Source organism: Urocitellus parryii, chromosome 5 (assembly GCF_045843805.1).
Source record: "Urocitellus parryii isolate mUroPar1 chromosome 5, mUroPar1.hap1, whole genome shotgun sequence".
Taxonomy (NCBI): domain Eukaryota; kingdom Metazoa; phylum Chordata; class Mammalia; order Rodentia; family Sciuridae; genus Urocitellus; species Urocitellus parryii.
In genome coordinates, this window is record NC_135535.1 from 75,200,892 (window position 1) to 75,228,843 (window position 27,952).

At 34.7% G+C, this 27,952-nt stretch overlaps 1 protein-coding gene across 1 annotated transcript in view; it reads right to left on the bottom strand.

The window, feature by feature from the left end:
• Window positions 1-1,588: 1,588 nt before the first annotated feature.
• Window positions 1,589-27,952, bottom strand: part of Redic1 (regulator of DNA class I crossover intermediates 1) — a 91,268-nt gene continuing 64,904 nt past the window's right edge. Inside the window, exons 8-13 of the mRNA XM_077798950.1 lie at window positions 16,184-16,710; window positions 15,301-15,370; window positions 13,977-14,037; window positions 10,742-10,805; window positions 6,076-6,158; window positions 1,589-2,728 (exon numbers count right to left, since the gene is read on the bottom strand). Coding sequence (XP_077655076.1) covers window positions 2,315-2,728; window positions 6,076-6,158; window positions 10,742-10,805; window positions 13,977-14,037; window positions 15,301-15,370; window positions 16,184-16,710 — 1,219 coding nt within the window. The 3' untranslated portion in view covers window positions 1,589-2,314. The remainder of the gene's footprint in view (window positions 2,729-6,075; window positions 6,159-10,741; window positions 10,806-13,976; window positions 14,038-15,300; window positions 15,371-16,183; window positions 16,711-27,952) is intronic.

A 27,952-nucleotide genomic window follows, 5' to 3' on the forward strand; every position in this document is an offset into this window, starting at 1 on the left:
TAGGGAAGAACAATGTTTCTCCAATCTTAGAGAATACAAAGATCACTTGTTTGGGTGTCACTAGACCACACTCAAATTTAATAATTCACTAGGACTCAAAGAACTCTTTGAAAGATATTGTATTCACAGTTGTGGTTTATTACAGAGAAAGAATACAGATTAACATCAGCCAGAAGAATCTCACAGACATAGTCTAGGAAAATAACAAACATAGAGCTTCTAATAGTTCTCTCACAAAATCATAGATAACATCACTTTCCTACAAAGATATGACAATATACATGGAGTACTGCTAATCAGGGAAGTTTGCCTGAGCTGTGATGTCCTGAGTCTTTACTAGGGCTCCAACACAATGGCATGGTGACTGCCTAAATGATTGATCTCATTCTCCAGTCCCAAAGGAAATCAAGCTGATACTGATTGAATCAAAAGCTTCATCTTAATTCACACTGTTACAATGTGGCTTCTCCCAAGGTTCCCAGGTTAATAAGAAGACTCGTTTAGAATAACATGCCTATAATCTCAGCAGTTTAGGAGGCTAACAGAAGATTGTGAGTTCAAAGCCAGTCTCAGATACTTAGTGAGGCCCTAAGCAGCTTAGCGAGACCCTGTCTCAAAATAAAAAATAAAGGGCTGGGGACGTGGCTTAGTGGTTAAGCACCCCTAGGTTCAATCCCTAGTACCAAAAAAACAGAATGACACTCCCAGAAATGAAGGCCAAACCTTTTTTTTTTTTTTTTTTTGACAAGGTTAATTTCTGTACTACCCTGCAACTTCCCTGCTCTCACTGGGAGTGATCACTGCCTTTTAAAAGCTCCAAAATTCATGCATTACATTAACTATTACATTATGATATTGATAACTATTACATTATGATATTGATAAAAACTGAACTAGTGTAGACTTTTGTAGTTAATTTGCTTTCTATATTGACAAACTTTGATTCATATTTGGAAAACACTGGTTTATTTAACAGTTGAGACCGAGGTAAGACTCACAGCTTAATATTATTTCAAAGTTATCAGTATAGTCTTCTTGTTCCACATAATTAGTCTTTCCTACACAATATGTTATATTTTTGCAAAATAGTGCTCAGGAAATAAATCCATAATGGAATTTTGATCTTTTCCTGGTTTAGCCATTTGTAGTATAATAGTCCACAGTGTTGGTGACAAGCTGCAAACACTCTGTCGGCCACTCTATCATGTGGGAAAACCAATAGTTTATATAATGTAGTATATTGCTAAGCTATGATGCTTGGTAAGTTAGGTAAGCTAAATGCATTTTCAACTTAAAATATCTTCAATTACAATCAATTTACCAGGATGTAACCCCACTAATAAGTCTCTGAGCATCTGCATAACCAAACAAGTGTCAATTTTAAAGTACAAGCATTTAAAATTGTGGTATAAGATAAATGTGCTAGAATCAAAGCCTATATTTTAAAAGACTAAGAAATTTTGATGTAATATTTGTTAAAGAAGCTTAGCAACATTAAAAAAGAAACATAAATTTTTCCAATTTTAAAACTTTTTTCTATAAAAGCATTAAAACATTTTTTAACCTTAAGGAGGAAAACATCTTCCTCTGAGTTGATACAAGCACTAACAACAAATGTTATCCAAACAAAAAAGAAGACATATATTGTCTAAAAATTAATCCATAGGCTGGTGGGTACTGGTGGTAGAGCACTTGCCAAGTATTTGTGAGGATCTGAGTTTGCTCCCCAGCAGTCTCATAAACACACAAATGAAACCAGAGTTAAAAAAAAATCTAGAATTTTAAGTGGGGTATAACATTAAAGAGAAGTAGTTAACAAAATTCTTATGATGAAGACATAAAACACATTAGGTACTATTATTTTCTGCCCTAAAGTCTTGGAAGAAAATATTTTTCCTGCAAGATACAACTGCACCTAATTTTAAAGTAAATGCCACAAGGAAGAAAGCTAAGCATATTTTTAATCCAGGAATAACAGTATATCATAATAATGTAAAGAATAATAAGTATGAAAATGATAATATATGATTATTTTATAAAACCTTGATGAATCACTAAAGCCATCAAAGAAATGCCTATACAAAAAATTAAGTGCATAAAATATTAAAACGTCTTAGAATCATGAATAGACCTTCTAAATACTTTAGCCTAATGCTTAGTTACATTTTCTCATTCCTTATTATGTTAATTAAATTCTGAACATTTATTATTGCCTTCCAAGGTCAACTGAAATGTTACATCCTAGACTGAGATTTTAGAATACTAGTTTTTCTTAAGGATTTCCTGCCCTCCAGTGGTATATGCCTTAATATTTTCACTGTATTTCTATATGGCAAAGAGGAGACACATCACTTCTACATGTACATAGTGAAATTATATTACACTGTACGGCAGCATCAAATTTTTCTTCCATTGCAGGTTCTCTCTCTGTTTGTACCCCTGCATCACATCTTACAACTGGCAGAATGCAGTTATTATTGATTTTGTTTTGCAACACATGTGCTGAATTGCACTGCAACTGAGGAGATTGATCTGTATTATTTTTCACTGAGAATGGGTAGAAATTTTCAGTTTGTTTGTGAATTGGGGCATTATCTTTACCAATCCTATCACCTGAAACTTTTGACATCCTTTCTAGATGAAAATCATTGGTTGTTTCAGTAGTTTTGACACATATCTTATTTGAGTCTTCAATTTGCTGTAACATTTGATCTTCATCTTCTGATGGCTAAAAGAAATTAAATAATTTTGCTGTAAATAACGCTTAAATAAAATGCCTAATAAAATTGCTCAATTACTTCCAAGTAAACATTCTTAAAATTCACATTATAGGAAATTTCTAAATACAGGAGAGACTGACAGGTTACTAAGCAAAGCATATATATTATCAAAGTGTCTTGAATCTACCATACTTCTCACTCAGCAGGCTGTGGATTTTTAAATATTAAAAATGGAAAAAAAACAAGAGGAATCTTATGTCTTCTTAGTACTTATAATCACCGAATGCATCATTCCATCAATCTCTAACACTGAAGAGATGATGGGCAATTCACTATCCAATCACTTCAAAAGACTGCCAAAGTGATACCTTTGAAGGGAATGGTTGAAACTTTTTTATTATTTACTCGCAGATTCATTAAGGAAAACATACTCATTGCATACACTTTATGGGTCCATCCCATGAAAGATATATCTTAAGAAGATAATATAAGGAGAGTATCAACTAACAGAATATCAAAAATATTTAGGGGCTAGGGTTGTACCTCAGTGGTCGAGCACTTGCCTTGCATGCATGAGGCACTGGGTTCAATCCATAGCACCACATAAAAATAAATAAATAAAATAAAGATACTGTGTCCATCTACAACTAAAAAAAATATTTTAAAAAATAAAAGTTTAACAGGAATAAATATGTTAACTTTAATCTAAAAATACAAACTGTAATAACTTTTAATAGGCCTAGATTTAAATTTGCTAAGCCTGAATTTTTCAACTTCATGAAAAATGTATTTATTAAGGACAAAAACATAATTTTTATGAATATTTAAAAGTATTAATCATTCAAACTAAAAAAAGTGGCAAAAATAATAATGAAAAAAATTAAAGTAAGCCCAAGACAGAGCATTAAAACTGAGCACAAATTGGAAAACAAAAGCTCAATGCATGTATTTAGTTAAGAAACAAACATTCACTTACTAAAAGGCATCTGCAATATGAGTGAAACAAAATGGTTGCTGTTCTCTTGGAATTCACATAATGAGTAAAAATAAAATTAGCAAAATAATCAGACACATAAACACATAACTATAGATTGAGAAAAGCATTATGAGGAACAAGTATGAGGCACTTTCAGAGCATCACTAAGGGAGAAGCCATATTTATACTGGGGAGCCAGGGAAGGACTTTTTAAATAAGTGACATATTTAACCTAAGACTTAAAGGATAAAAAAGAATAAGACTGAGAAAAAAGAAATAAATTCCTGCCCTGAAGCGGAAAGGAGAATGACAAACTAAGGAAAATGAAGGGCCAATACGTGTGGAAAAAAAAAGAAGAAAGGAAGAATACTGGAAGAAACAGGAAATGGTGGCCAAGAGCTAGTAGCCACTGTAAGTTCAGATTCTATTGGAAAATAGAAATCCATTGAATAATTACACATCAGAATAACATGATTCAACTTACTTTATTTATTTATTTGGTACAAAGGGTGAACCCAGGATGTTTAACCACTGAGGCCTTTTTATTTTTTATTTTGAGATAGGTTCTAAGTTGCTTAGAGCCTTACTAAATTGTTGAATCTGGATTTGAACCAATAATCCTCTAGCCTTAGCCTCCTGAACCACTGGGATTACAGGTTTGTGCCACTTGCCTGGCCAACTTATTATTTTTTTTTTATTATGATATCTGCTAACTAGAGAAGACGCTGGGGGAAGAGTGAAAGTAAAGACATCTCTCATGAAACAGCCAGAACAATTCAAGAACAAGATGATGGTAACTTAGAATAGGGCACTGGTGCTTGTTGAGAGTAGATAAATTCACAATTTATTTTGGAGGTAGAATTGATTGTACAAAGTGATGAAATGAAGATGATTGGGGGAGGCAGATTTGAGAAAGAAAGAAATGACAATATTAACTATTATAGTAGGCTTCTGATATGAACGCTTGGGCAAATACAAAAAATATTTATTGATACAGAAATATATAAAAAACTGATTTGGGTGAAAAATTAGGTTTTAAGTTTGAGGTATGAAAAAGATCTTTGTGAAATATTCAAGATGTGTCCAATAGAAAATTGAACATCTAAATAAGAACCAGGGCTAAAGTCATAAAACTAGGAACTGACATCACCCAGATAGTATAAAAGTCATTAGAATGTATAAAATCACTAAAGGTCTAGATTATAGGTTTACAGAAGAGGGTCTTGTATGAAACCCTAAACATTACAACATTTATATACGGAAAAAGACAAGTGAAAAAAAAGGCATAAAAAAGCATTCATAGAGATATCAAGAAAACAAAGATAGTGTGTTAAAATAAAAGCAAAGAAGAAAAATATTTCAAAGAAATTAAATAATAATTTCTATCAGTATTAGGAGTTCTCATAAGATAAAGACTGAAAAGCATCCAGTCAATCTGACAACACAGAAGTCACTGGTATCCTTGGCAAGATGGCAAATTAGATACTAAAGGCAATAAGGAATGAAGATAAAAGAGAGAAGGTAGAATTTCCTTCTAAAAGTGATTTGTCAGAAGTGTAGATTCTCACTCAGAATTGTCTTTCAAATTATTCATATTTTAGTCTTCAACACTATTATCCAATTCCTTCTTATATAAGCCTGAGACTTTTTTTTGAAGGTACATTTGGTTGTTTTATGCTTCAAATTATATACATCTTGTTAAGACAATTTTACAAATAATATATTTTTATGTAATTTTTTTTTCTTTTCTTTTTTTTTATTTGGTACTGGGGAATTGAACTCAGGGGCACTTCACCACTGATCTACATCTCTATCCCTTTTTATTTTTTTATGAAACAAGGTCTTGTCAAGTTGCTTAGGGCCTAAGTTGCTAAGACAAATTGAACTTATGATCCTCCTGCCTCATGTCTCCCAAAATGCTGAGATTATAGGCATAAGCTATCACACCCAACTGTTGACATTTTGTTATTATTTTATTTTACATTTTTGTGTACATTTTCTTATGCTTTCACATTTTACAATATTTCTTATATTGTTTACTTTTTTACATTTTCATTTATATTATTTTTTATTTCCTCTGTATTGGTTCAACTGTTTTTCATAATGTAAAAGTAAACCAACAAAAATAATTCTAGCTGGGCACAGTGGTGCACGCCTGTAATCCCAATGGCTTGGAAAGGCTGAAAAGGAGGATCTCAAGTTCAAAGCCAGCTTCAGCAACCTAGCACAGCGCTAGGCAACTCAGTGAGACCCTGTTTCCAAATAAAATACAAAAAAGATTTGGGGATGTAGTTCAGTGGATAAGTGCCTCTGGGTTCAATCTCCAGTATAAAAAATCTAAATGAATATAAAATTTATAAGTAAAAAGGCATAACTTACCATCTCTGAACTAGAACTGAAACAACTATCCGTTGGCCTTGGAGAGTAACTGGCAGACTGACTACTCTGTGAAGAATCAAGATCTGAAAATAAAGGTTTAATTCATGAAGAATGATATTCACTAATGCTGTATGAAATATCCAAAGGCAGAAAATATCTGTGTGCAAAGATTAGCTAACCTAACAAACAGCACTTTAAAATGTGCTAAATTTAGTTAAAATTTAGGATACTTGGCACCTTGCATTTATAACAGGATTTATGGGTTTATTTTACTCTTAAAAGAATGGTTATCTACAAGTAATAGGGGTACATAAAGAGGAAAGCAGAAATGAGAAAATTGGGATTGATGTTTTCCAATATATGTGCCTTTTTTATGAACAAATAATTTAAAGTGTCAACTGTAGGAAGCAGAAATAAATTCAGTCCCAAGGTATCAGATATTTGCTAATCTAGTCAATGAAACTTTACTGTGCAATCAAAACTGTATGAAAAAAATCTACCCAAAGCACCCGATATTATATTTTTTCATTTTTGCTTAATACGTTATCTTATGATTGTAAACAAAGTTTAAAACTGGGCCTGGGAAGTAGTACATGACTCCCTACCTACCAAACCAAACATCATAAAGTAATTTGTAATAAAGTAGTGAAATTGGGATGGGGAAAGGGCAAGAAATTTAAATATCAAGAAAGTTTTCAGCTAGCCTCAATTTGGGCAAGTATGTAGCTTTTAAATTGTTTCTGGATCTGTACAATCTCAACAAAATCTGACAAAGACTACACACACACACACACACACACACACACACACATACTGTCTCCCTCTCTTTATAGAAAAACTCATTTATGAATACTGATGCAAAAATCTAATAACAAATAAAATATTAAACTATTTTTTAAAAAATAATCAATATTATAAAACATCATCACTTGGTAAGATTTATTATAAGAATGCAAAGACAGTCCAAATTGCAAAATCCTTTAATAAGATTCACCTTTGTAAAAGAGCTGTATCACAACTGGATAACATGTCACACCTTTTGGAAGGCCACTATCATTTAAAAAAAAAAAAAAACTAGAATAAGTATTGATGAGGAAGTAGAATAATTACTGTCCTGCATGTTTGGTAAGAAAATAAATGGGGCAGCTACTATGGAAAATAGTACAGAGATGCCTCAAAAAAGTTAAAATTGGAATCACCACATGAATCTTGTAATCCTATTTATGGGTGCATAGCCAAAAGAACTGAAAACCTATTATAGGGTCTAAAAGAGAGATTTCTATTCTCATATTGATTGCAATATTAATCACAATAGCCAAGAGCTGGAAGCAACCTCAGCAATGGATGAATGGATAAAACAAAAGTGTTATATACATACAAGTGGAATATTATGCAGCATTAAGAAAGAAGGTAATCTTGTTAGTACATGTTACAATATGGATGAAACTTAAGTCATTATTTCAAGTGAAACAAGTCAGTCACAAAAAAAGATAAATACTTCATGATTCCACTCATTTGAGTATCTAAAATAATCAAACTGATAAAAACAGAAAGTAAAAGGGGGATTGCCAAGGGCCAGGGGAAGTGAGAGACAGGCAGTTTTTACTGGGTAGATACAGTGGCATGTGTTTGATGATAAAGCCCTACACACATAAAAACTATTGGAAGGGTAAATTTCACATTATGTGGTTTTGGCCACAATAAGCTTAAAACTCTGAGAATAAAAATTAATAATCATTCCCACAGACACCAAGAATCATTCTTAACCCAAACCACTAATTTCCCAAAATCACAAGTGGATAATATCTCATAACTATTGGAAGGTGTCAAATTCTTGAAAAAATAATCAATACAAATTCACACAAGCCCACAATCCAGAATCTCGGTGTAGAAATACAGGAAGTATATTCATAATAAAGTAGCAACAAAAACACCAAAAAGTACCTATGAATAAGTGAAATAAGAAACATGCAAAATCTATTTGAAAAAAATTTAAGAAAGTGCTTAAAGATATGTTAGGTAACTACAACTATAAATTTAGATTGAATCGATGGAAAGATACCCTTATTCTTAGGGCTATAATATATTATATTCATTACAATAACAATTCACACTAAGATACATATTTAACAGTTTCCTAATAAAAATTAAAATGTTTCTTTTGAAGTTAGATTAATTTTAAAGCTTATATGAAAAAAATAATTTAGACTGGCCAAGAGAGACTTTTTAAAAAGCGCAGAGATATAAAACATTTCCAGAAATTAAACACACTATAAAACAATCTTAATTTTAAAAGTATGGTATTGGCACATGAAAATAAGGAAAGACCAATGGAACAGTTAAGAAAACCTCCAAACAGATTAGGTAATATGTAGTTAGTATATTAAAAAGGCAATATCATAAACACCCAGGGAAAGATGCATTTTTAGAACTTGAATGATATCATGTCCCATACTTTAAATCAGGAAAATATCCAAATAAATTAAAGATATAAAAGTAAAATACAAAACAATACTAAAGCTACAAGAAAATATGGTGAATTCATTTATAACCCAGGAGTGTGGAGAACTTCTAATGCAATCCAGAAATAGTAAAATATTGTTAAACGAAGCAAGAGACAAGTATAGTAAAATCAAAATATATGAAAAGCTAATATATTAAACTAGAAGAAAATATTTATTACTTATATTACAAAATGTAAACCTTTTTAACATATGAAGAGCTAGTTCTTAAGTATCAAGAAAAAAGGCCAAGAACCCAACTGGTCAAAAGACATGAATGCCAAGTAGACCAAAAACCAAAAAAACAAAACAAAACAAAAAAAAAAAACAGAAAAGAAAGAACGTAAACAGCCACTGAAAATATTTAAAAGAATATTCAGCTTCACAGACAGAAATGAAATACAAACTAAAACCTATCTATTCATCTCAAATAACTCAAAATTACAAAAAATCTTAGATTTGACCACAATATCTGTTGATGAGTCTATGGGATAACTCACACTTGCTGTTATAATTGGCTACATGCTGCAAGTAGGAAATTTGATAACATCAAAGTGGAGATTCAGCAATATATATCAAATAACAGTGCATCTTGTTTTGACTGTTGAATCCCATCCCTAGTAATTACCACCAAAACACACCTCCACAAATAAAAAAAAAAAAATATGCACCAAGTTCTTTAGTTACATTTGTAAGAAACCACCCAAATGTGCATCAATAGGACACTAATTAAATCAACTGCAGTAAATGTACTGAATGAATGACTAGCAAGTCATAAAAGGATGATAAATATATGGTGCTAACATGGGAGAATCTATAGGATTCATTTAATTCTTTTACATAGTTGCATGTATTACCCTCAGAGCAATAAAGGAAGAGAACTAAAATTTGTGGGCATGCATGTTTTAGGCTTTATTTTGGGGAGGGAAATCTCACAGAGTGCAAGGATAAAACATAAAACAACAAAGAATACCCATATGCTGGAAGCAAGGAATTAAAGAACTAAAAAAGCCAAGACTAATGTTTTACATCCACAAAGGTTTCTAAGTACCTAGCAGACTAGATAACCTAAAGAGCCATTCTAGCACAGAATACCTAAGAAGTGTCAGGAAAATATGAAACTTTAATCATATCAGTAAAGAATGAAAAAACTTCTCAAATATGAAGTATCTGTTACATGTAAGCCTATAAATAATTACTATTCAAGATTCAAAAGAGATTTACAAAAGATACAGATATATTGATAAAAGATATCCCATAAGTAAAACCAAACTTCTTAAACGAAACAAGAGCGAAAGACATGAAATACACTTCACAAATGAAACACAGATAACCAATTAACCTAATAAGTAATCAGAAAAATATGTTAAATGTAAATATCAAATTACCAACAATGACAAAAGACTGACATAGTGTTGGTTAAAGTATATGACTAAGATTCTTACCCTTTGTTAGCTATAGGTAAAATAGGCACACTTTAGAAAATAATTTTGCATTAAATTGGCAATTCTACTCCTAGTAATATACCATAGAGTAATTTTATATGCATGTGTTCTAGAAGAAATGTCAAGAATGGCATAAATAGCAAAAAGCAAAATATTCAAAACTAAATAAATATCCATTGTGAAAAGATGCATAAATAAACTGTGGCACATTCACAAAACAGAATGCTGCATAACAATAAAAATAATAATAACATGTAAAAGTAAATGAGCCTGAAAACATAATACTGAGTTAAAAAAGAAAGTTGCAGGAAAATACATAGAAGTTTTTCCATATGTAAAAAGTTTAAAATCAAGCAACAGAAATGTCTGTGTGATACCATCTCAAGAAACAAATTCAGGAAAATAGTTACCTCTAGGGGGCAGGATAGGAAATGCAATTGAGAATATTTTCAAAAGTACAGTATTTATATATTATTTCTTAATGGTTGAGTTTGAGGATATTTATTTTACTATTTGTTAAACTGTCCATTTACATTATGCATATTCATAATGTATTTTTATAAAAAACTTATTTTAAAGTGTTGATTACATTACTAGTATTTTCTAAGATGCCTATGAAATATTTATTGGCTAGTGAAAATCTTTAAAAATTTTTAAATTAACTGATTTCTAGTTGTTAGTTTTAAAAAGAATAAAATTAACTTATACAGTCATACTGACAGATCTTCTTTGTGGATGTTGGCCTTCCTTTTAAAGAACATGTTCTTCCTTCTTCCATCACAATCTAGGAGAAAACCAAAATTTTAACAATTCCCAAGTATGCATGATAATTTCCACTTATATCTACCCAATAAATGCCACTGACTTGTTTTATAGTACTTTAATTCAATGAAGTTCTCTCCCCCCCCACACACACACAATTAGCCTATAGTGAATAAAATATTAAATTGGTTTAGAAGCAACAGGTAACAGAATAGACACTTGCTAGGAAATAAATTACTGACAAAAAGGAAACTTCAGGCAATCATAGTAAATTCAATTGGAAAAAGATAAGGCATTAAGGTATTATTGGGATTTGTTCTATTATTCTCCTGATTTCTTAAGTTGGGTTATCAGTCATTTACTAAAAAATAAAAAGTTTAAAGGTATGAATTTTCTGTAGAACACAACATTGGTTTTGGTTTTCATCACTTTCTCTGTAATTTGTAGTTGACTTTCATTTCCTTTCTTATTTTTTAAATTTTTGTTATTTATTCTTTTTAGTTATACCTGACAGTAGAATGTATTTTGACTTATAATACATCCATGGCCTTTTTTCTTATTTTTTTTTTAAAACCCAAATTGTCTCCAACTTTTCAAAAAGTTAAAGGATGACAAACAACTTTTGGGGGTTGATTTCAAATTTTATTAAATTTTGATTGCATGATGTAGTTACAATTCTCTCCTTTGCTATTTTTTTAGATTTTCTTTATGGCTTACTGTGCTAATTATATTTGCAAATATACCATAGATCTAACTAAAATAATTTCTATATATTTTCTATTGGTGGGATATAGAGCTTTAGATAGACAGAAAAAAGGAGACATTTCCTAGTTATTTACCCAAATTTGATTCCCTTTCTTCTCAGAGATATGCAGCTAGACCACATTTCCTAGCCTCCTCTGAAGTTGGTTTGGACTTGTGGTTTAATTTCTGGTCAGTGGCAGAAATAAAATACACTACTGCAAATCCAGGCTGATAAAAATCTACTCAACAGTCCTCCACTTCCTTCCTACTTCTGCTGTCTGATACCAACATATTCTACAAACATGGGAACACTAGTTAAAAGACAAGTATCCACAAAGTTGAAGCCCTGAATAAATATGTGGAACAGAGCCACTTCTTGAACCTTATAACTATTTCATCTTTTAAAAAGTCTTTTCTGTTCAATTCTTGAAACATTCAAGCCCCAAACTTCAAGAAGAAGAAAAAGGAGTGGTGATAGAAAACTTGATCAACTGGGAAAGCTATACAGACTTCAAGGCATGTATGAACTCCATTATCCACTTCAAAAATGTTCATAAATGGTCTGAGGTTGTAGCTCAGTGGGAGAGTGCTTGTCTCGCACATGTGAGGCACTAGGTTCAATCCTCAGCACCACATAAAAATAAATATTAAACTAAAGGTATTTTGTCCATCTACAACTCAAAATATTTCTAAAATATGTTCACAAAGGATAACAAAGGAGATCTTTTCAACTGAGAAGAAACTAAGTTATTCAAGGAACTTGCCCTATTCTCCCAAGATAGGACACCTCACATCACAATGCTTGCCCAGCAAAATTTCATGTTTGACATGATCAGAAATTCTATCTTCTATTCTTCTTCTTAAATGGGCTTCTTGCTGCATTTATGTTTTCTGGTTTTAATACTATACACACATATGTATATATATATATATTGCTAGCTATATATTATGTTAAACATTGTCTTGTATTATGAGTATGTTTTTTATAAAAGACACCACTCTCATTACTACTTATAGGAAATTAAACTATTAAATATCATACAGATAATTTATGATCTGCTCTTTTAAATTATCCAGAATTATCTCATGCTAGACCCCTCATGATTTACAAATACTAGCAATAATAGTAACTAGAATGAGACAGATACTCCAAGTTTCTTAAGCAAGATACAGTCTCTCATATCTTTGGTTCTATTTATATTGTGTCTTCTTTCCAGACATTTACTCCATTCAGCAAATTTATTGAGTTTTTGCTCAGAAGTTTTCTTACCTATAACATTTTCCTCCTGACTAACCACAAAACTTAATGGTGTCTTTCAGTAGGCTATCACTGATTTTGTACGAACTACAATTAGAATAATTAATCTAAATGCATTAGATTTTCTATCTCTATTTACTGGACAAAAACTTCTTAAAGATAGGTTCCATGTCCTTCCATATCTGTCCCTTGCAGTCAAATGCATAATAATGTAATCTTTGTTAAAAGAAAGACTGTTTTTAACCTTTGTATCCCCAGTGCATTGGAGATAATCAATGTATGATAATGAATTCATAATATTCAATTACATATTAATGGAGAAAAAAGGGAAACAATATAGCTGAGAATATCAAATCAGATAAGACAGTAGTTTGAATCCTGAATCAAGTGTTTGTGAACAATTTATTTAATCTCTCTAAAATTATTATGAAGAAGGATTGTTTTAGGCAGCTTTTTTTTACTGCTGTGACGAAAAGACTTGACAAGAACAATTATAGGGCAGGAAAAGTTTATTTGGAAAAAGTTTATAGGTCTCAGTCCATGGACAGTTAGCACCTTTCCTCGGGGCTTGGAGTAAGACAGAACATCATGGTGGAAGAGTATGGCAAAGGGAAGCAGCTCACATAATGATCACAAAGCAGACAGAGATGCTCCACTTACAGATACAAAATATATACCCCAAACCCACTCCCTCAAGGTCCACCTCCTCCAGCCACATCCTACCCACCTCCAGTTTCCACTCAGTTAATCCCCATAAGGGGATTAATTCACTAACTGGGTTAAGGCTCTCATAACAGAATAATTTCTCTACTAAACTTTCTTGCATTGTCTCATACTTGAGTTTTTGGGGGACACCTAACATTCAAACCATAACAGGGATTATAACATTACATAACCAAGGCTTATAGATGTTTTGTACACTTAATTCTAAAGAGGTTTTATCTTAGAAAATATTTTATACTATATTTAAAATGCATTGAGATTTGTTTGTTTCAAATGAAGAACATTATGGTTTTTAAAAAGGTGTTTTTATTTCTAGATTCAGCTATAATTTTCCGATATAAGAAAGAGTATAGCTAAAAAGAAATTTATAAATAAAAGCTAAACTTAAATCAAAGTAAGTCATTATGTTAAAATATTATAGAACACAAACTGACTAAATTAGAAAAATAATGTAACAATGCATTTTACCTCACCAAGTCTTAAATCCCAGGATTGTTTAGAATACAATTCTTGCAAAGGGACACTGCCCCTATGGGTTATAAAAAAGACAGTATTAAAATTTACTTTACTTCCTCTGAAAGTTGTTGTTCTAAATTATGGTTTCAAAACTTGGCTCCAAATTAGAATTATATAAGAGGTATTTTTAAAACAAAGATTCATAAACTCCATGCCAAGGAGCTTATTTATTTATTAGTATATGTAAAACTTTGCCCTCTGTAGTTTTAAAATCACTCCCTCAAGTAAATTTGGATCTGCAACCAAGTTTGGAAAACATCTTCTAAGTCACTCTCATAAATACATTTAAAATTCAAGATCTAACGTGAGTTTTCACCAATGTTTTTAAACACTGAAAAACTGTAGCTGAAAATATCAAGTCAGTTGTTTGAATTCCAAGTCTAGTGTGAGTGTGTGACCATGAAAAATTTATTTGATCTCTAAGGTTTAGTCTCTTTTGTTATAAAGTCTTCACAGGATCAGAATTTCACGGATGTACATAAAGCTTTTAACTTCTTAAATGCGGAACATTTGTACACTAGTAGCAAGATCTGGGGAAGATTGTTGTTTTCATATAGGAAAAAATACAACAATAATGGGATGGAGGAGATAGTAATCCTGAACACAGAGAGGAGAGGGAGTCTCTGAGAGGTAAATATTGACAATAAGGGGTATGTTTTATTCCTAGATCACAAATTGTTTCATAAATTGATGATGCTTGCATATGCCACTGATCTATAAGTTCTGTTACTCTCTGTTCTGACTTTCAAACAACCAAGCAATCTTCTTATGGAAGGCAAAAGAAAAAAAAAAAGGACTTTCATGCTTGTAACCATTTCTATATGTGATGCTTCAGTTTCTTAATGTAAATTCACAAGCTGACATTCTGCTCCATAGAAATTTCTTTTTTAATATTTAATTTTTAGTTGTAGTTGGACACAATATCTTTATTTATTTATTTTTATGTGGTGCTGAGAATCGAACCCAGGGCCTTGCACGTGCTAGGTAAGTGCTCTACCGCTGAGCCACAACCCCAGCCCCAAATTTCTTAAGAACTTAAGACAATTTCTCAAATGTAATCAAAATCAAAACTAATATTCAGATAAGAAGGTATTTTGGAAGTTGGCAAATATGTACACCATACTTTCCACTATGGTGATAATATCAAGAATGTGATTACTAGTAACACATCATTATAACCAGGTTGCTCACCCTCTGACAGTAGTATGCCTACCTGACTTTGCATTAGTTCAAACTTCTATATACTACATCCTAATTTACATTCTAATTTACTTACATAGAGTTCACTGGATATTCCTGGATATTTTTCTGTGGTGTTTTCTCTTGGTACACATTGTTAAGTTTTCCTTCAAAAATGAAAGTGTGTTTTAAAAATTTAACACAGTCTATTATCATTTTTCAATACAAAACATATTAGCATGGCACACAGAGAGATCACTAGTCTACAATGTCACCTAATCATCATTATATTTCTGGTTTCATATTTCTCCAAACACAGAAACATACATATAAATATATACACTATAGTTAGTTCAGGATTTCCCTCTGCCACTCCTGCACATATTGAACCCATGGATGTTCAAGTCTTTCAGATAATAATGTTTTTTCAATAATAGTGGTTTAGTATTTGCATATAAGCTACATAGATCCTCCTATACACTTTATATCATCTCTAGGTTACTTATAACATCCAATAAAATGGAAATGCAATATAAATAGCTATAATATTGAATTCTTTAAGTAAAATGCTAAACATATCTATATCTGGATGCAATTATTTATTTATTTAGGTACCAGAGATTGAACCCAGGGGTGCTTAACCACTAAGCCACATCCTCAGCCCTTTTCATTTTTAAATTTTGAGATAGGGTCTCACCATGTTGCTTAGGGCCTCACAAAATAACTGAGGCAGGCTTTAAATTTGTGATCCTCCTGCTTAGGTTTCCCGAGCTGCTGGGATTACAGCGGCGTTACTACATCCAGCTCAGATGCAATTTTATTTTTAAATTATGTCAATCATTTGGTTTAATCTGCAGATGGGGAGCCCACAAATATGAAGGGCTCACTGTATGTGTGTGGACATATACCTAAGATATACAAATATGTAAATTAAAACTGATGAAGTATAGATTTTTACATATTCCACATACAACACCAACCTTTCTTTTCAGAGCTGATCAGGTAACAATCCTCCTCAAAACATGTAGCAAAGTCATTTATTTCATTATTGTTGTGCTTTTTCTGATAGTTCCTGTTTGGCTGATGTTTTTCTGGATAACTTGTTTTATTTAAAGTAGAACTACTAAAAGTTGACTCTGGAGCTGTAAAAATACTTCTGTTTCCATCAATAGAATGGTTTTCATCCGAACTTGTAACCAAATAAATATCCCCTAAACTATCATAGCCACATTTGTCAAAGGTTTTCTTTACCCTTTGTTGATCAAGGTCTAATAAATTTATCATATTTTGAGGAACAAAAGAGTCACAATTCTCTGACAGAAGTCTATGTGTTGGCTCATTCACATTCTCCAGAAAACTTGAAACTTCTTTTCCATTTTCTCCCCAGATTTCTTGAATTGACTGTTTTTCAATAATGAAATCTGACTGTCTTCTTTTATCCATGTTCCCAAAATCCTCACTCATCATTATTGCTGATCTTTTAGAAAGTAAATTCTCATTTCCTAGACTTTGAGATAAATTAAAACATATTTATTAAGAAAAGCACAGATCATTTTCATATATAAATACTATCCTTAAACTTTAGAGAACATATTTTCAAATATTTTTTATTGAGTAGCTACTAGCATTTACCTGTATTATGTTTCTATTTTTTTATATTTAAGTAAATAATACTCTTTCAGATGGAAATTCATCAAATGTGCTCTCCTAATGACTCTAACGATCTTTTATTGTGTAAAATTAATCTATGCTCAGTTTTGTATTTCAACATGAAAAGTGAGTGCATAGCTCAATTTATTTTTATATTAGCGAAAGAAATTATGAATGACCTATATGTAGTGGTTCTTCTATAATAAATTCTAGCAAATAACATAGGCAACCAGAATATGTCACTGCTGCTCTCCATTTAACCAGAGAAAGATAATTAGAAGGCATGTGTAGAAAAGTCATCCCATGTAAAACCATAAAATCACAAAGTTATGAGGACATTATACCAGATATTTCTCAACCTAACAAGTATACAAAAACAACTATAAATTTCCTAACGAAGATATAGGTATGAATGTGCATATAAGTAATAAAGCAAAGAGATAAGGTGAATTAAATGAAAATCAATCAACAGACACTAGTAAGGCAATATGTAAAAACGTGGATGTGTAACCAATGTGATTCTGTATAAGGGGTAAAAATGGGAGTTCATAACCCACTTGAATCAAATGTATGAAATATGATATGTCAAGAACTATGTAATGTTTTTTTTTTTTTTTTTTTTATTTTTATTTTTTTTATTGATGGTCATTCAAACCATTACATAGTTCTTAATACATCATATTTCACAGTTTGATTCAAGTGGGTTATGAACTCCCAATTTTACCCCGTATACAGATTGCTGTATCACATCAGTTACCCTTCCATTGATTGACATATTGCCTTTCTAGTGTCTGATGTATTCTGCTGTCTGTCCTATTCTCTACTATCCCCCCTCCCCTCCCCTCCCCTCCCCTCCCCTTTTCTCTCTCTACCCCTTCTACTGTAAATCATTTCTTCCATTTGTATTATCTTGTCTTACCCCTCCTTTCCTCTTATATGTCATTTTGTATAACCCTGAGGATCGCCTTCCATTACCATGCGATTTCCCTTCTCACTTCCTTTCCCTCCCACCTCTCAACCCTGTTAATGTAAATCTTCGTCACAAGCTCTTCGTCCCTACCCTGTCCTTGTTTACACCCCTTATATCAAAGGAGTCATTTGGTATTTGTTTTTTAAAGATTGACTAGCTTCACTTAGCATAATCTGCTCTAATGCCATCCATTTCCCTCCAAATTCTATGATTTTGTCATTTTTTAATGCAGAGTAATACTCCATTGTGTATAAATGCCACATTTTTTTATCCATTCATCTATTGAAGGGCATCTAGGCTGATTCCACAATCTTGCTATCATGAATTGTGCTGCTATGAACATCGATGTAGCAGTGTCCCTGTAGCATGCTCTTATTAGGTCTTTGGGGAATAGACCGAGAAGGGGAATAGCTGGGTCAAATGGTGGTTCCATTCCCAGCTTTCCAAGAAATCTCCATACTGCTTTCCAAATTGGCTGCACCAGTTTGCAGTCCCACCAGCAATGAACAAGAGTGCCCTTTTCCCCCGCATCCTCTCCAGCACTTATTGTTGTTTGACTTCCTAATGGCTGCCAATCTTACTGGAGTGAGATGGTATCTTAGGGTGGTTCTGATTTGCATTTCTCTGACTGCTAGCGATGGTGAGCATTTTTTCATGTACTTATTGATTGATTGTATGTCCTCATCTGAGAAGTGTCTGTTCAGGTCCTTTGCCCATTTATTGATTGGGTTATTTGTTATCTTATTGTCTAATTTTTTGAGTTCTTTATATATTCTGGTTATTAGGGCTCTATCTGAAGTGTGTGGAGTAAAGATTTGTTCCCAGGATGTAGGCTCCCTGTTTATCTCTCTTATTGTTTCTTTTGCTGAGAAAAAACTTTTTAGTTTGAGTAAGTCCCATTTGTTGATTCTAGTTGTTAACTCTTGTGCTATGGGTGTACTATTGAGGAATTTGGAGCCTGATCCCACAGTATGTAGATCATAGCCAACTTTTTCTTCTATCAGATGCCGTGTCTCTGATTTAATATCAAGCTCCTTGATCCATTTTGAGTTAACTTTTGTGCATGGCGAGAGATAGGGATTCAGATTCATTTTGATGCAGATGGATTTCCATTTTCCCAGCACCATTTGTTGAAGATGCTATCCTTCCTCCATTGCATGCTTTTAGCCCCTTTATCAAATATAAGATAGTTGTAGTTTTGTGGATTGGTTACTGTGTCCTCTATTCTGTACCATTGGTCCACCCGCCTGTTTTGGTACCAGTACCATGCTGTTTTTGTTACTATTGCTCTGTAGTATAGTTTGAAGTCTGGTATCGCTATACTGCCTGATTCACACTTCCTGCTTAGAATTGTTTTTGCTATTCTGGGTCTTTTATTATTCCATATGAACTTCATGATTCTTTTATCTATTTCTACAAGAAATGCTGTTGGGATTTTGATTGGCATTGCATTGAACTTATAGAGAACTTTTGGTAATATCGCCATTTTGATGATGTTAGTTCTGCCTATCCATGAGCAGGGTATATTTTTCCATCTTCTAAGGTCTTCTTCTATATCTTTCTTTAAGGTTCTGTAATTTTCATTGTATAAATCTTTCACCTCTTTTGTTAGGTTGATTCCCAAGTATTTTATTTTTTGGGGGGATATTGTGAATGGAGTAGTTGTCCTCATTTCCGTTTCAGAGGGTTTGTCGCTGATATACAGGAATGCCTTTGATTTATGCGTGTTGATCTTATATCCTGCCACTTTGCTGAATTCATTTATTAGCTCTAATAGCTTCTTTGTAGACCCTTTTGGGTCTGCTATGTATAGAATCATATCATCTGCAAATAGTGATAATTTAAGTTCTTCTTTTCCTATTTTTATGCCTTTAATTTCTTTTGTCTGTCTAATTGCTCTGGCCAGTGTTTCAAGGACTATGTTGAACAGAAGTGGTGAGAGAGGGCATCCCTGTCTTGTACCAGATCTTAGAGGGAATGCCTTCAATTTTTCTCCATTCAGAATGATGCTGGCCTGTGGCTTATCATAGATTGCTTTTACAATGTTGAGGTATGATCCAGTTATCCCTAATTTTTCTAGTGTTTTGAACATAAAGGGATGCTGTACTTTGTCGAATGCTTTTTCTGCATCTATCGAGATGATCATATGGTTCTTATTTTTAAGTCTATTGATGTGGTGAATAACATTAATTGATTTCCGTATATTGAACCAGCCTTGCATCCCATGGATGAATCCTACTTGATCATGGTGTATAATTTTTTTGATATGTATTTGAATCCGATTCGCCAGAATTTTATTGAGGATTTTTGCGTCAAGGTTCATTAGAGATATTGGTCTGTAGTTTTCTTTCTTTGAAGTGTCTTTGTCTGGTTTCGGAATCAGGGTGATGTTGGCTTCGTAGAATGAATTTGGAAGTTTTCAGTCTTTTTCTATTTCCTGAAATAGCTTGAAAAGTATTGGTGTTAGTTCCTCTTTAAAGGTTTTGTAAAACTCTGCTGTACACCCATCCGGTCCTGGGCTTTTCTTAGTTGGTAATCTTTTGATGGTTTCTTCTATTTCCTCTATTGTTATTGGTCTGTTTAGGTTGTCTATATCCTCCTGACTCAATCTGGGCAGATCAAAAGACTTAAGGAATTTATTTATGCCTTCACTATCCTCTTTTTTATTGGAGTATAAGGATTCAAAATAATTTCTAATTATCTTCTGTATTTCTGAAGTGTCTGTTGTGATATTGCCTTTTTCATCCCGTATGCTAGTAATTTGGGTTCTCTCTCTTCTTCTCTTCGTTAGCATGGCTAAGGGTCTGTCAATTTTATTTATTTTTTCAAAGAACCAACTTTTAGTTTTGTCAATTTTTTCAATTGTTTCTTTTGTTTCAATTTCATTAATTTCAGCTCTGATTTTAATTATTTCTTGCCTTCTACTTCTTTTGCTATTGTTTTGCTCTTCTTTTTCTAGGATTTTGAGATGAAGTATGAGATCATTTATTTGTTGGTTTTTTCTTTTTTTGAGGAATGAACTCCAAGCAATGAATTTTCCTCTTAGAACTGCTTTCAATGTGTCCCATAGATTCCGATATGTTGTGTCTGTGTTTTCATTTGACTCTAGGAAGTTTTTAATTTCCTCCTTGATGTCTTCTAAAACCCATTGATCATTCAGCAACCTATTGTTCATTCTCCAAGTGATGCTTGATTTTTCCTTCCTTCTTTTATCATTGATTTTCAGTTTCATTCCATTATGATCAGATAAGATGCATGGTATTATCTCTACCCCTTTATATTGTCTAAGAGTTGCCCTGTGACATAAAATATGGTCTATTTTTGAGAAGGTTCCATGTGCTGCTGAGAAAAAAGTGTAACTACTTGATGTTGGGTGGTATAGTCTATATATGTCAATTAAGTCTAGGTTGTTGATTGTGTTGTTGAGTTCTATAGTTTCCTTATTTAACTTTTGTTTGGTAGATCTGTCGAGTGGTGAGAGAGGTGAGTTGAAGTCTCCCATGATTATTGTATGGTGGTCTATTACACTCTTGAACTTGAGAAGAATTTGCTTGATGAACACAGCTGCACCATTATTTGGGGCATATATATTTATGATTGTTATGTCTTGGTGTATGGTTCCCTTGAGCAGTATGAAGTGTCCTTCTTTATCCCTTTTGATTAACTTTGGCTTGAAATCTATTTTATTGGATATGAGTATGGACACTCCTGCTTGTTTCCGCAGTCCATATGAGTGGTATGATTTTTCCCAACCTTTCACCTTCAGTCTATGAATATCTTTTCCTATCAGATGCGTCTCCTGTAGGCAGCATATTGTTGGGTCTTGTTTTGTGATCCATTCTACAAGCCTGTGTCTCTTAATTGGTGAGTTTAAGCCATTAACATTTAGGGTTATTATTGAGATATGGTTTGTTCTTCCAGCCATATTTGTTTATTAATGCTATTAAACCTGATTTGTTTTCCCCCCTTTACTGTCCTACCTCCCACTGTTGGTTTTCATTATTGTTTTCCATTGCCTCTTCCTGTAGTGTTTTGCCAAGGATTTTTTGAAGAGATGGTTTTCTAGCTGCAAATTCTTTTAACTTTTGTTTATCATGGAATGTTTTAATTTCATCTTCCATCCTGAAGCTTAATTTCGCCGGATACACGATTCTTGGTTGGAACCCATTTTCTTTTAGCGTTTGAAATATGTTATTCCAGGATCTTCTAGCTTTTAGAGTCTGTGTTGAGAGATCAGCTGTTATCCTGATTGGTTTACCCCTAAATGTAATCTGCTTCCTTTCTCTTGTAGCTTTTAAAATTCTCTCCTTATTCTGTATGTTGGACATCTTCATTATAATGTGTCTAGGTGTGGATCTCTTATGATTTTGCACATTCGGCGTCCTGTAGGCTTCTAAGATTTGGGGTTCTGTCTCATTCTTCAAGTCTGGGAAGTTTTCTCTTATTATTTCACCGAACAGATTGTTTATTCTTTTGGTTTGGAGCTCTGTGCCTTCCTGTATCCCAATGACTCTTAAGTTTGGTCTTTTGATATTATCCCATAGTTCTTGGATGTTCTGCTCATGGTTTCTTAGCAGACTTGCTGAGCTGTCTATGTTCTTTTCCAGTTGAAATACTTTGTCTTCATTGTCTGATGTTCTCTCTTCTAGGTGATCTACTCTGCTGGTAGTATTCTCAATTGAGTTTTTAAGTTGGTTTATTGTTTCCTGCATTTCTAGGATTTCTATTTGTTTGTTTTTTATTACCTCTATCTCCCTGTGAAATTGATCTTTTACTTCCTGGATTTGTTTGTCAATGTGGTCTTTCATTATCTGATTTTGCTGTCTCATGTCTTCCTTGAGAGTCCAGATCATCTGAAGCATGTATATCCTGACCTCTCTATCTGACATTCCAACTGTTGCACCTATTACCTCTTCTAAAGTTGAGTTGACCTGCATTGCCTGTGGTCCTTTCTTTCCTTGTCTTTTCATACTGCTGGCGTTTCTTTCTGCTTGGTGAAACTGTTGTGTTTTTGAAATTTTCCCTCTATTTATTTATATTGCTCTTGTATGGTTGAAAGATCACCTTGCAGGGCAGGTAGTGGCTGTGATCCTCCTCCAATTTGTGTGATCCGTCTGTTACGCTGGCAGGCCCTAGGTCTGCTCTTCTGGTCAGTCAAAGGCCCACCTACCCAGCAGGCACAAGGGGCACCTCTGTCACTCCGCAGGTTGCTGGGCCTGACCTCCCGATGGGTCGAAGGTTCGCTTAGCTTGCAGGCACTGGGGGAGGGGCCGGTTCCACCCCTCAGCAGGCCGCTCGGCCCAATCTGCCAGTGGTCACAGCCCCGCCTACCTTGTAGACACTGGGGGAGGGGACGGGCCTGCCCTTCAGCAAGCCGCCGGCCCTGTCCTACTTGTGGGTCCTGTCCACGTTCCCTGCAGGCGTTCGTAGCTGTTCTCTCACTCGGCAGGTTGCTGGACCTGACCCGCCCGTGGGTTGCAGGTTCGCCTAGCTTGCAGGCACTGGGGGAGGGGCCTATGTAATGTTTTGAACAACTAATAATAATTAAAAAAAGAATATTATATAAACTATAAGCTCTTTTCTAATATAGATATATTAATTCTAGGTTAAGTTCAACTTGTATAAAAGAATCAAAGCTAAGATAGGAAACAACTAGGAAAAGAGAAGTTTTTAAATTTGATTGCCAGTGACTACAAATTTATTTTGAATTGGGCTGTTCCAGAAGTTAGACATACCAAAGAAATTTTAAAAAGAAACATATAGACTGATAAAACTCAGATTTCCAATTTTATTTTAAGGTAAATATTTAATGGACAGCAGCTGTGCTCCCAGGCACCAAGCCATATGTTGGGGTAGAGAGAAATAAAATAATTCTGTTATTAAGAGAAGGAAATTAAAGTTTCGCCAATAAATGCCCATAGCTATGGTTCTATACTATTTATCAATATGGATCATCTTATTGATGTTTTAGTCAGAATAATATTTTATTCTAAAGGACACAATACATAGTAATAATATTCACCATTTGTACCAGAGAAATATCTACTACTCTAAATGAGAGAACAAAGGAAAAAGACCTCCTAAGTTATAAAGCACACTATAAATGTACATTATCATTTTTAAAGGTATTATAAGCATGCTTAGAGGAAATATTCACTAAAAGATCTGGACAATAAAAAAACATATAACAGGGCTGGGGATGTGCCTCAAGCTGTAGCGCGTTCGCCTGGCATGCGCAGGTTGCTGGGTTCGATCCTCAGCACCACATAAAAATAAAATAAAGGATTCCCAAGATGGCCGCAAATAGAGTGCATCACACCCGGTGTACCGCACCACTGCGCGGGTGAATAACGAGTAGAAAGACAAAAAACTATCTTATTAGGAACTTACAGCAAAATGGGGGTGCACCGAAACCTAGAGGAAGGATTTCCAGCACTGAGGTCCGGTAATTGAGTCTCATACACGAGCCAACTGTGCGAACGGAGATCTGGGCTGACTGATCTGCACGGCCCACCCCGCGGCTACAGACAGCAGGGAGCCGCCGAGAAGCGACCAGCAAGCAGGGAGAAACTTTGCTGCAGATTCTGTGGAATCCTGCCGCCTGAGCACTAACGGAGCCCCGAGTTGAGTTCAGGATTTCAGACAGGGAAGGAAGCTGTACAGTTCTATCCCCCACAACAGAAACTCCACCAAGGAAACCAGCGGCCACCATCTTGGAGAGCTGAAGTAACCACCGCCACTCTCCGACAGATTGCAACAATAAAACAGGTGCCTGTTACTCAGCTCATCTTCCATACAGCGGGGAATTCGCATAAAATCTCTCCTAGGCTCTCCGGGGGAGGGATTATCAGAGCAAGCCTGCATAAAGACGCAGGGAAAACTAGAGACACCCGACCTTCAACTCCCCCTCCCATCAGCAGGGAAAACTAAACCTGTATTGCCAGCGCAGGGGGAGGGGCAAGCGAAAAAATCAAAACAATAGAGTGCCCGGGTTCTCAATAGCCACCCTCCATGCCCAACAAACTGCCGAGAGGCATCACTCAGGGGAAATCTGGTCTAGCAGGAGAAACCAGGACTAGCAGGAGAAACCAGGGGATTAGAGGCCAGGCCCTCATGACTGGGCTGCTGGAGAACACACGCACACGGGCGAAACTCCACCCGCTGCCCACGCGACTGGGTGGCTGGAGTCCGCCCCCCGCAGGCGACCTACTGCGAGACTGGGCGGCTAGAGATTGCCCGCCCACCAGCGAAAGCCAGCCCATTGCCCCGGCGACTGAGCAGCTGGAAACCGCACACCCGCCGGGGACCAATCGCCCGTAAGCTGCCGGTGCGACTGGGCAGCTGGAGACCGCCCAGCTGCCGGTGACAGCCGGCCCATTGCCCCTGTGACTGGGCGGCTAGAGATAGCCCGCCCACCAGTGACAGCCGGCCCATTGCCCCTGTGACTGAGCGGCTGGAGACCGCACGCCTGCCGGCGACCAACCACAGGACTGGGCGGCTAGAGATCGCACGCCAACCAGCTACAGCCCGCCTGTTGCCGCTGCGATGGGGCGGCTGGAGACTGCACTCCCACCGGAGACAGACCGCGCAACTGGGAGGCTAGAGACCGCCTGGCCGCCTGCATCCGGGAGCTGAAACCAACCAGATACAGTCCAGTCCCACCCCCCCATTCGGACAACCTGGAAAGGAGCCTGGGGCCCGCCATAGCAGAGAGGTGATGTCACTGGAGCTTGGCCATCAGAATTCCTTCCCAGCAAAATCCACTTTAGCAGGCATAGTCTACCAACACAAAGGAGAGACAACAGAGATACAAAAAAACAAAACAAATTTATAGAAGAGAGCAGAAACAAAGCAATCAAATAGAGCTGGAAAGTAGCATGAACATCATGAAAAAAACAAGGGAAAAAAGGAATACAAACAATGCAGGACAACTTAAATCTACAGGAGGACCTTGAAGCATCAGAAACATGGATAGGGAAAGAACTCAAGGCATACCTAACTCAGATGGAAAGGAATATTAGAGAAAACATGAGACAGCAAGTCCAAGAAATAAAAGTATATTTTGAAAATGAATTATACAAACAAATTCAAATGGCAAAGAACGAGCTTTACCAGCAGATAGAGATCTTAAAAAAATCAAACAGTAATCCTAGAAATGCAGGAAACTATAAACCAAATTAAAAGCTCAAACAAGAATATTACAAATAGACTAGATCAAGTAGAAGTCAGAACATCAGATAATGAAGACAAAGTTTATCAACTTGAAAAGAGTATAGCCAACACAGAAAAGATGCTTAAATCCCACGAGCAATCTACTCAAGAGATATGGGATGTCATAAAAAAAAACAAATTTGAGAGTCATCGGGATAGAAGAAGGCATAGAGAATAAAACCAAAGGAATGGACAACCTATTAAATGAAATTATTCTAGAAAACATTCCAGAGATGAAAGATGGAATGGATTGCCAAATCCTGGAAGCCTACAGGACCCCAAACATTCAAAACCGTAATAGACCAACTCCAAGACATATAATTATGAAGATAGCCAACATACAGAACAAGGAGAGAATATTAAAAGCTACAAGGGAAAGGAGGGAGATTACATTCAGGGGTAAACCAATTAGGTTAACGACAGATATTTCATCGCAGACTTTGAAAGCGAGAAGATCCTGGAACAATGTATTTCAAATGCTGAAAAATAATGGTTTCCAACCAAGAATACTGTATCCAGCAAAATGCAGCTTCAAATTTGACAATGAAATTAAAATCTTTCACGATAAACAAAAGCTAAAAGAATTCACAGCCAGAAAACTAGCACTGCAAAGCATTTTGAGCAAAATACTACAAGAAGAGGAATTGAAAAATAGTGCCCAAAACTAACAGCAGGAGGTATCTCAGTAAAGGGGGAGTAAAATAACCAAAAAGTAAAAACTAGCCAAACTAAAATAAATAAATAAATAAACATGACTGGAAGTACAAACCATATTTCAATTGTAACCTTAAATGTTAATGGCCTAAACTCACCAATCAAGAGACATAGGCTAGTAACCCGGATCAAAAAAACAAATCCAACAATATGCTGCCTTCAGGAGACTCATATGATAGGAAAAGACATACACAGGCTGAAGGTAAAAGGTTGGGAAAAATCATACCACTCACATGGCCCTTGGAAGCAAGCAGGAGTGGCCATACTCATAACAAATAAAATCAACTTCAAACCTAAGTTAATAAAAAGGGATAAAGAAGGACACTATATACTGTTAAAAGGAACCATCCACCATCAAGACATAACAATTATCAATTTGTATGTACCAAACAATGGAGCTGCAACGTTCATAAAACAAACTCTCCTCAAATTCAAGAGTCAAATAGACTACAACACAATAATTATGGGTGACTTCAACACACCACTCTCACCATTAGACAGATCCTCTAGACAAAAGCTGAATAAAGAAACTATAAAACTCAATAGCACAATCAATAACCTACACTTAACCGACATATATAGAATATATCAACCATAAACAAGTGGATACACGTTCTTCTCAGCAGCACATGGATCCTACTCAAAGATAGACCATATATTATGCCATAGGGCAACTCTTAGTAAATATAAAGGCGTGGAGATAATACCATGCACCATATCTGATCATAATGGAATGAAACTGGAAATCAATGATAAAAGAAGGAAGGAAAAATCCTACATCACATGGAAAATGAACAATATGTTACTGAATGATCAATGGGTTACAGAAGACATAAAGGAGGAGATAAAAAAAATTCTTAGAGACAAATGACAATACAGACACAACATACCGGAATCTATGGGACACAATGAAAGCAGTTTTAAGAGGGAAATTCATTTCTTGGAGTTCTTTCCTCAAAAAAAGAAAAAACCAACAAATAAATGAACTCACACTACACATCAAAAACCTAGAAAAGGAAGAGCAAAACAACAGCAAATGTAGTAGAAGTCAAGAAATAATTAAAATTAGAGACGAAATTGAAACAAAATAAAAACCATTGAAAAATTTGAAAAAACTAAAAGTTGGTTCTTTGAAAAAATAAATAAGATTGACAGGCCCTTAGCCATGCTAATGAAGAGAAGAAGAGAGAGAACTCAAATTACT